We start from the raw sequence: 10,251 nt of genomic DNA, 5'->3' as shown, positions 1-10,251 counted from the left end.
GCCCCTAACTGATATGGATCAGTTATTTGGGCATGTAGAGGCCTATTTGAGGCTTCCCCTTCGAAATCCAAGGGGTTAGAAGTCTTTGTGATGTAAAAACACCTATTTTCTGCAATAAAACACTGATTTTCTGAGAAAACTCGGTTTGTACGGCCTGGTACAGATTGGTACGGAACAATAAATGCCTGGATAGGTTGGAGGACTCAGATACCTTTCCATTGGTGGTGATTTGATCGAATTTGGAGCAGTAACAAGGGAGATATCACCATTTTTCTGCCAGTGACCCGTGACCTAGGGTTTTGGCAGGGTTTTAGAGAAAATGATTCATATCTTGCAATCCCTCACTGAAATCACTCCATTTTCTAGGGTTTTCAAGGTAGGAGAATGTACCATAGTATCCCAAAGCCTTAGGGTCTGGAGGAAAGTGAAAGGAGGTGTTTGAAGCAAGTTTAGGCTAAATATCTCTATGTATTTAGCCTGTCTCACCACGTGTGAAGAGGGTTTCTGAAGTTTACTGCCCAAAAATGAGTATTGTATGATTGGTAGGGGTCCCTTGCAAGTGTACAGACCTCTAAAGGTCACTGCCCCACAACATGAACCCATCCATCTTGCTTTCCAAGTGTTCCTTGCTCAGTTTGGCCAACTAGGCCTGGGAGACTTGTTGAAACTTGAGGGGTGCAGGAGTGTAGTGAGTCTCTGCCCTTTTGGAGGATGATTGAGGACCCTAAGGAGATGCCAAAACACCAAAGACAACATTGAAAAACCTTAAATCTTTGTTTGAGACCACCCGATTTGAAGTGTGAAGACCTAGTTGCCTCATAGGTCCAAAGGAGCAAATTGAGAAAGGGAGTTTGCAGAATCCAACCAAGGGTGGAGTCATGATGGTCTAGGGCCATATGAAGTGTCCAAACTGAAATTTTTGATCCTAGAAGTGTTTTGAGTCATTTTCCCATTTTGAGTCCTATTGAGGGATTGAAGCCCTGAAGTCAAAACTTGATCAAAGTTGCATTGGTCTTGGTGAGTAGGTTTGATTCAGTGCAACCCTTTAATCAGGTTTAGGAGTACCTTTGTGACCAACACCAAGTGTATGTGTGGTTGGTTGGACCTTTGGAGTCACCCTTTTGAACCCTAGAGTGGTTTTGAGTTTGGTCTCACACCTTCAGTTGTGTACTCTGCATTAGGTGGTATCAGAGCCATCTAAGAGATGGGAGATAGAGAAGAAGAGGAGGAAGTCCCTTTAAGGGTGACCAATATTGAATTGGCCAAGATAGTCAGAGAGCAAGCAGCCAAGAACAAAAAGATGGAGGCTGAAATAGAAAAGTTGAAGAGGGAAAAGAGTAAGAAGAAGCAATCAGAAGTTATTTCAGATTCAGATGAGGAGGACCAAGAGGAAGAAAGGTCCATGGAAGAGCCATCAAGAGGCATGTCTGAAAGACAATTCATAGATGCCCTTGGAAAGTTGAGTAGGAAGGACACTAAGGTGGACTTACCTATGTTTCCAGGAAAAATGAACCCTGAAGAATGCCTTGATTGGATTGAGGCAATGGAAAACTACTTTGAATGTGAGGAAGTGTCTAAAAATCAGAAAGTGAGGATTGGAAAGTCAAGAATGAAGGGGGCAGCCCTTAGTTGGTGGAATTTCATCCAAAATGAGAGGATAGAGGAAGACAAACAACCTATATCAACCTGGAGGAAGATGGTGCTTGAAATCAAGAAACAATTTGTCCCTGAAGATTATGAAGTCAGTTTGCATAAGAAACTACAAAACTTGAAACAAAAGGACATGGATGTGAGCACGTACACTGAGGAGTTTCACAAAATGAACTTGAAGGCCAAGGTACCTGAAAATGAAAAACAAAAACTTGCAAGATATCTAAATGGTCTCAAATTCTCCATCCAAGATGAACTAAGTCTCTTTAACCCTGAGACAGTTCATAAGTGTTTCCAAATGGCATTGAGGATTGAGGAAAAACAAAAAAGGAGACATGATGCAAGCAGCAGCAGAGGAAGAGGAAATCAGAACTTTAGGGGAAGGGGCAGATTTCAAAACAGAGATTTCTTCCCTAAAAATTATGACAGCAGATCACAAGAGGGCAGCCAAGGACAAGTAGAAAGAAATAACACCAACCAAGGTCGGTTTAGAGGAAGAGGCAATGGTAGAGGAAGAGGTGGAGGAAGAGGTTCCAGCATGTTTACTGGAAGGTGTTTTTCTTGCAATCAGATTGGACATCAATCTTTTAGGTGTCCTGAAAAGATGGGAAACACTGCTGCAAACCAGAAAGAAAGGAGGATACAACTCCTCAATGAAGAAGATTGTCAAAGCACCTCCAGTTATCACACCACCTCCTCTAAGCCAGCAGCACCTGAGAGTGGAGAATGCCTCATGTTCAATAGATCACTCATCATGCCGGTCACACAAGAGCGGCCCCAAAGAAACAACTTGTTTAGAACCACTTGCAAGGTAAAAGGAAAAGTTTGTAAGGTCATTGTTGATTCAGGTTCTTCTGAAAATTTGGTTTCTAATGAAATGGTGAATAAGTTAGGATTGGAAAGGATACCCCATCCTAATCCATATAGAGTCTTTTGGCTAACCAAGGAACAACAAATTTTGGTGAAAGAGCAATGTTGGGTTGAATTCAAGATAGGTGAGTATCATGACCAGGTTCTTTGTGAGATAGTAGATATGGATGCATGCCATCTTCTCCTTGGAAGGCCTTGGCAACATGACACAAATTCTCAGCATGATGGTAAGAAAAATGTGATTTATTTGACAAAGAATGGTGAAATGTTTACTATGACTCCTTTGATTGATGATTGTAAAGAAAAGGTCATTTCTAGTTCAGTTATGTTGATAGGAGAAAAAGAGTTTTTGGCTAACCTCAAGGAAGAAAAGGTGCCATGTTTTGCAGTAGTTCTCAAGCCCAAGGAGGTGAATCCTAAGAAAGACAAAGGGCAGCAACCTCTTAGGAAGGTTGGACCAAAGGAAGTGGAAGGAATGTTGGAGATGTTTCAGGATGTGATAGCTAATGAGGAAAAAGATGCCCTTCCACCAAAGAGGGAGATTAGTCATTGCATTGATCTCATCCCTGGATCCACCCTACCAAACCAAGCAGCCTACAAGCTTACACCAAAGCAAAATGAGGAAGTAGCAAGACAAATCCAAGACTTGTTGGATAGAGGGCTCATAAGGAGGAGTATTAGCCCATGAGCAGTACCTGCAGTACTTGCACCAAAGAAAGAAGGCACGTGGAGACTATGCACTGATTCTAGGGCCATCAACAAAATCACTATCAGGTTTAGGTTTCCAATGCCTAGAATAGAAGATTTAATGGATTGCTTGGGTAGGGCTAAGTTTTTCACTAAGATGGATCTAAAAAGTGGATATCACCAGATTAGGATAAGGGAAGGGGATGAATGGAAAACTGCTTTCAAAACGAATGAAGGGTTATTTGAGTGGGTTGTGATGCCTTTTGGTTTGTCAAATGCACCAAGAACCTTCATGAGGTTGATGAATGAGGTGCTAAAACCTTTCCTTAACAAATTTGTGGTTGTATATTTGGATGATATACTGGTTTTTAGTGGCAGCAAGGAAGAACACCTAATGCATATCCAACAGGTACTCAAGAGGCTTCAAGAGGAGAGGTTGAAAATCAATCTTGAAAAATGTGTTTTCTTGTAGGAAGAATTGATATTCTTGGGGTTTGTCATCTCTAAGGGCAGTCTCAAAATGGACCCAAGCAAGGTAGAAGATATACTCAATTGGCCTACCCCTACTACCGCCTCTAAGGTAAGAAGTTTCCATGGGTTGTGCAGTTTTTATAGAAAGTTTATTAAGGGGTTTAGTGGTATTTGTGCTCCACTTATTGACACCATAAAGGGGGGCAAGAAATGTGTGTTTGTATGGACAACTGAAGCCAATCAAGCCTTTGAGTCATTAAAAAGGAAAATATCAGAACAACCGGTCCTAGTTCTTCCTGATTTTGAGAAGGTTTTTGTAGTAGAATGTGATGCAAGTAAGAGGGCTGTTGGGGGAGTTTTGAGTCAAGATGGAAGGCCTATAGCTTTCTTTAGTAAGAAGCTAAATGAAGCAAAACAAAACTATTCCACCTATGACCTAGAGTTATATGCTATGGTTCAATCATTGAGGAAATGGAGGCACTATTTGTTACCAAAAGAATTCATTGTTTTTACTGATAATCATGCTCTCAGCTTTTTGAACAGGCAGCAAAAGTTGAATCACAAACATATCAAGTGGATGGAGTACATACAAGCCTACACTTTCTCAATAAAGCACAAGAAAGGAGTGGTAAACAAGGTGGCTGATGCACTAAGTAGGAGAAATCTGATTGTACAAACCATTCAGTTGGAAAGTACAGGTATCCATGCCATCAAGGATCAGTATGAAGAGGATGAAGACTTCAAAGAGCCTTACCAAGCTTGCCAAGCCTTGACAGGGAGGTATAATTCTGATTTTTCTGATTATTTGCTACAAGATGGATATCTTTTTAAGGGCAGCATGTTATGCATTCCCAGGGGGTCTGTTAGAGAGAATATAATCAAAGAAAAGCATTGTGGCAGCATGTCAGGTCACTTTGGTATTGATAAGACCCTAGAGTTGGTTAGGAGGTACTATTTTTGGCCTAGGTTGCCAACCGATGTAAGAAAATTTGTGGAAACTTGTCAAATCTGTCAAAGGGCAAAGGGTCACACATCAAATGCAGGTCTATACACTCCTCTACCCATCCCCTCAAAGCCTTGGGACTCCATCAGCATGGACTTTGTACTTGGGTTACCTAGGACCAAGAATGGGCATGATAGCATCTTTGTAGTTGTTGATAGGTTCTCCAAAATGGCCCATTTCATACCATGTAAAACCACACATGATGCCTCACACATAGCAGGTCTTTTCTTCAAGGAAATAGTCAGGTTACATGGTTTACCTTTATCCATCATCTCAAATAGAGACCCCAAGTTCATAGGTCACTTTTGGAGGACCCTTTGGAAGAGACTAGGCACAAACTTGTCTTTATCTTCTGCCTATCACCCTCAATCTGATGGACAAACTAAGGTAATCAATAGGTCCCTTGGTAACCTCCTAAGATGCCTCACAAAGGAGCAAGGTGCTAGTTGGGATTCTATATTGGCTCAGGCAGAATTTTCTTACAATGACACTGTTAACAGGAGCACCGGCCTATCTCCTTTCCAAATTGTATATGGCACTCATCCAAGAGGTATTTTGGAGTTGAGAGAGGTAAAAGGGATGGACAACAGTAGTGCATTGGCTGAAGACTTTGTTCAAGTCATGAAAGATGTCCATGAGCAAGTAAGACAAAAACTACTCTCCACCTCTCAAAAGTACAAACTAAATGTTGATAAGAAAAGGAGAGATCTACAGTTTAAAGAAGGTGATTTGGTCATGGTCCATATGAAGAAGGAGAGGCTCCCTGTAGGTAAACACACCAAACTACTCATGAAGAAGATTGGGCCTTGTAAAGTGCTCAAGAAATGTGGAGAGAATGCATACAAAATTAGTCTTCCAGAGGGCATTGCCTTATCTCCTATCTTCAATGTTTCAGACCTGTATCTTTACAAAGGAGATGATTCTTAGACTGCTGTAGATGCACACCAAACTGATTAGACACTTCAGGACCTGATTCCTTCACCTTCCAATCAGGTTGAGTGTATTTTGGATACCCGGGTGAATAAACACACTAGGAGGCATACATATTATGACTATTTGGTAAAGTGTCTTAACAAACCTCAGGAGGATGCCACTTGGATGAGCAAGGCAGACATTGAAAAGGCAGGTTTCACATTTGACAGCATTCCTAACTCAAGAGACTTGAGTTCAATTTGACAGTGGGTGTATGGTGCAGGGCACAGGACCTAGGAAGCCCAAATAAGGAAGATTTTTGCATTTTATTGTGTTTTTCAGGTCTTTCATTGTAATAAGGATGACCATTGAGAATCCATGGTGTTTTGGGCCCATGTGTGTGGTCAAGACATTCTAAGGCCATTTTATAAGCCTAGAATGCTCTTAGTCCACTGGGAACCCTCATATGCACTCAAAAACGTTTTTCTTGTTTTAGGTCTTGGAAATGGTTTGGGAAGTAGTTAGAGGTAATTTTAGACCCATTCCAATGATTAAAACTCATTAGGTTGATCATTTGAAGTCATTTTTAAAAGTTGTCAAAAAGTTGCAAAGTTGTCAAAAAAGTTGTCAAAATGCATGACAACTTTTCTCAAATTGGTTCCAGGGCAGTTTGAACGCCCCTAACTGATATGGATCAGTTATTTGGGCATGTAGAGGCCTATTTGAGGCTTCCCCTTCGAAATCCAAGGGGTTAGAAGTCTTTGTGATGTAAAAACACCTATTTTCTGCAATAAAACACTAATTTTCTGAGAAAACTCGGTTTGTACGGCCTGGTACGGATTGGTACGGAACAATAAATGCCTGGATAGGTTGGAGGACTCAAATACCTTTCCATTGGTGGTGATTTGATCGAATTTGGAGCAGTAACAAGGGAGATATCACCATTTTTCTGCCAGTGACCCGTGACCTAGGGTTTTGGCAGGGTTTTAGAGAAAATGATTCATATCTTGCAAATCCCTCACTGAAATCACTCCATTTTCTGGGGTTTGCAAGGTAGGAGAATGTACCATAGTATCCCAAAGCCTCAGGGTCTGGAGGAAAGTGCAAGGAGGTGTTTGAAGCAAGTTTAGGCTAAATATCTCTATGTATTTAGCCTGTCTCACCACGTGTGAAGAGGGTTTCTGAAGTTTACTGCCCAAAAATGAGTATTGTATGATTGGTAGGGGTCCCCTACAGGTGTACAGACCTCTAAAGGTCACTGCCCCACAGCATGAACCCATCCATCTTGCTTTCCAAGTGTTCCTTGCTCAGTTTGGCCAACTAGGCCTGGGAGACTTGTTGAAACTTGAGGGGTGCAGGAGTGTAGTGAGTCTCTGCCCTTTTGGAGGATGATTGAGGACCCTAAGGAGATGCCAAAACACCAAAGACAACATTGAAAAACCTTAAATCTTTGTTTGAGACTACCCGATTTGAAGTGTGAAGACCTAGTTGCCTCATAGGTCCAAAGGAGCTAATTGAGAAAGGGAGTTTGTAGAATCCAACCAAGGGTGGAGTCATGATGGTCTAGGGCCATATGAAGTTTCCAAACTGAAATTTTTGATCCTAGGAGTGTTTTGAGTCATTTTCCCATTTTGAGTCCTATTGAGGGATTGAAGCCCTGAAGTCAAAACTTGATCAAAGTTGCATTGGTCTTGGTGAGTAGGTTTGATTCAGTGCAGGCCTTTAATCAGGTTTAGGAGTACCTTTGTGACCAACACCAAGTGTATGTGTGGTTGGTTGGACCTTTGGAGTCACCCTTTTGAACCCTAGAGTGGTTTTGAGTTTGGTCTCACACCTTCAGTTGTGTACTCTGCATCAGACCCTGTAGAATCCTATCACAATATGGTAAGAATGCCTACAAAGTTGACTTGCCTTTAGAAGCTATATCACCAGTCTTTAATGTAGCTGACATGATCATGTACAAGGAGGAGATAGCAGGGCAGACCGAGAACCAAGCCAAGGTTCTGCAGGACCTTGATGTTAATGTCTTACCACAGGTGAAGAATCCTATAGCAGACGAGATCTTGGAATCAAGAGTGAAGAAGTCCAGTAGACACTAGGTCTACATGCAGCACTTAGTGAAATGGGTTGATCAACCAGTATCTAAAGCTACATGGGTGGAGGAGACCAGGTTCAAGGCACTTGGAATAGACCCGACTCTCATCTCTTCTTCTATTTCTTAAGTTTTGTGTAGAGGGGGAGTATGGTGCAGGAGCACCCTTCCAAACTCTTTCTCTTTCTTGTTTTGTTGGTGTTATGCTTCTTATGAAGCCATTGTACATGAATAAGAGCCATGAGCTCATGTGTGCTAAACTAGGTCCTAGTTAGGGTCCTAGTGGAGATCTTAGGGGTCATGAGTCAAGATTGTGATTTTCTTGAAAATGGAGGGTATGTGTGTCCTTGAAGTGTTTAGGGGTCCTTTATAACATGGTGGTGTCCTTAGGTTGGCCCAATGTGGGTCTAGGAGTCATAAAAAGCAACATTAGGAAAGTTGCTCAAAAGTTGCATGACAACTTTTAAAAGTTGTCAAGCAACTTTTCCACCATGATGTCAAGTTCTTTAGGTTAGCATGGAAAAACCTAGTTTAGGCACACAGACTGAGGCAAAGGTAGAATAAGTACTTGCAAACCCTAAATTCATGGGTTGGATGTCAGACATTTTATGGCCCTAGCAAAGAGATCAAACTGAGACTATAAAACTGTTACCAGTCAGTTTGAATGAAGAAAACAAGCAAGTTAATGGATTGAGAAACATCCAAATCTATGTGGAATGTTTGTCATGGTGTAAATACTTTCATTTCAAGCAATTAGTTTAGGTTTTTACTTGCAGAGTGAGTGTGTTTGTAAATAGTTTGTAAACTATCTTCTTACTATCCAGTTTTGGACACGATTGTGTAAATGAAGTCTTAACTCCATCCCCCATTGTGGAACCACCATGAAACCATGGGGAATGAGAGTGCAAAACTTGTACTATACTGCAAAACAAGTAGGGCCCTTGAAAATGCAGGAAGGTCAAGCAAAGACCCACTCCTAGGCGAGACTGGACAGTGCCCAGTTAGGAGAGGTTAGATTGCAGAGGTCTTGGAGAGCAAGGTTGGATAGAGGAGAGTACATCCTTTGGAGGAAGTGCAGAGGAGTGTTTGAAGAATCATTGATGTGAAGGAGGATCCTCCACCAATCCAAACAAGGTGGTTAAAACTCAAAGTACTCGCTGTGACCCAGGCAGACCCTAAAAACCCTCACAAAAACCCTTAAAATCCACCTAAGATAGTGTACAGACACTTGGAGGCCTAAGCCCTAGAAAATCCTTGAGTCCTTTCCAAATGAATGGTATTCCTTTTTGGGAGATTGGGTTGTGTGTGCATAATTTGTGAGAGGGAGCCCTAGAAGACCGGTTAGGAGGCCTAATTGGTCCTAATCCTTGTAGCCCTATTTTGTAAGCAAAAACCCAAATTTGTGAAATCGGTAAGGGGTTAGAACCTTGAATCCTCTTGGGGGCTCATGAATGGGTGAATAGACCATGAAATAGACCTGAAACAACCTTGCTAAGACCTTGGAAGGTGTGGAATAAGATTATCCCTTATTAGCCAAAGTAAGGGGTTTTGAGTCTCATGAGTAGGTGAGACCTTAGGAGCAACATAGCAACTCATTGGTGGGTGGATTGGGCAAGGTCAGGGGATTCCTCAAGCAAAGGAAGTCCTAGAGACCCTAGGGTGTGAGGAGAACACCAGGAGATCCAAGGAAAGGATCCAAGAGCATAGACTAGGCTAGTCTATCCCAAACCCCATCCCATCAGTGAAACTGATGCAAACCTGATAGAGTGCTCACGACCAAAAATATGTGAAATTTTTTAATATTCTGAGAAAAGCATGACTCAAGCCTAAAATGGTCATCCAACCATTTTGGTTGGATGCCCTAGTACAATCCAACTGAAAAGATTGGTGGTTTCTAATTCAAACCATTTGGCAAGCACAAAATATGGCACTCAACCTATTTAGCACTCACCAAATGCAAAAAATTGACTTTTCACATTTGGCGAGCATCAAAGTATAAGTCACATTTCAATATGACTTTTTTCTTTCGCATACTTTAAGTTATATTTCAAGTATATATTGGCAGGATGTTTGAGTGTTTTTTCTCTATAGGAGATAGTGTAGATTCTAGTTTTTAGAGGATCATATAAAATTTCAACTTAGTCAAATTTCAGTAATTATCATGCTCCTATTAGCATTCTTTAGCTCTATATCTCACTCTCTTTATCTTCCCCAAACTCTAGACCTATCTTTTTCCCTCTCTTGTATCTCTCACTTCTCTCTCCCCTCTCTAGGTATATCCCACCCTCTCTACATTCAATTCCTTCCTTACCCACCATGTCTATCCTTAACTCCCTCCCTCTCTCTTCTTCTCTCTCACTCTCTTATTATTTATGTCCCCTCTCTCTCCATTCTCTTGGTCACTACCTATCCCTTTTATCCTCTCTCTCCCCATATCTATGTTGTCATTATGTGAACTGGTATGAGGACATGATGACATTGTATGTTGTCATTGATGTCAATATGCTGAAGAGGAGAGAACCAGTATATGTGAGAACCGGTATGTTACCAAGAACCGGTATGTTAC

The 10,251-nt window shown here is 41.4% G+C and overlaps 1 protein-coding gene across 1 annotated transcript; it reads left to right on the top strand.

Moving 5' to 3' along the window:
* Positions 1 to 1,204: 1,204 nt before the first annotated feature.
* Positions 1,205 to 3,208, top strand: LOC131858615 (uncharacterized). The gene has a single exon (XM_059211913.1). The coding sequence runs from the start codon at positions 1,205 to 1,207 to the stop codon at positions 3,206 to 3,208; it is 2,004 nt and encodes a 667-aa protein (XP_059067896.1).
* The last annotated feature ends 7,043 nt before the right edge of the window (positions 3,209 to 10,251 follow it).

The sequence above is a fragment of the Cryptomeria japonica genome, chromosome 1 (genome assembly GCF_030272615.1).
Source record: "Cryptomeria japonica chromosome 1, Sugi_1.0, whole genome shotgun sequence".
Lineage (NCBI taxonomy): Eukaryota > Viridiplantae > Streptophyta > Pinopsida > Cupressales > Cupressaceae > Cryptomeria > Cryptomeria japonica.
This window is presented reverse-complemented; position numbering and strand designations above follow the sequence as displayed.

Coding starts and splice junctions, on each gene's coding strand:
- LOC131858615 (XM_059211913.1), top strand. CDS start 1,205: ATGGGAGATAGAGAAGAAGAGGAGGAAGTCCCTTTAAGGGTGACCAAT.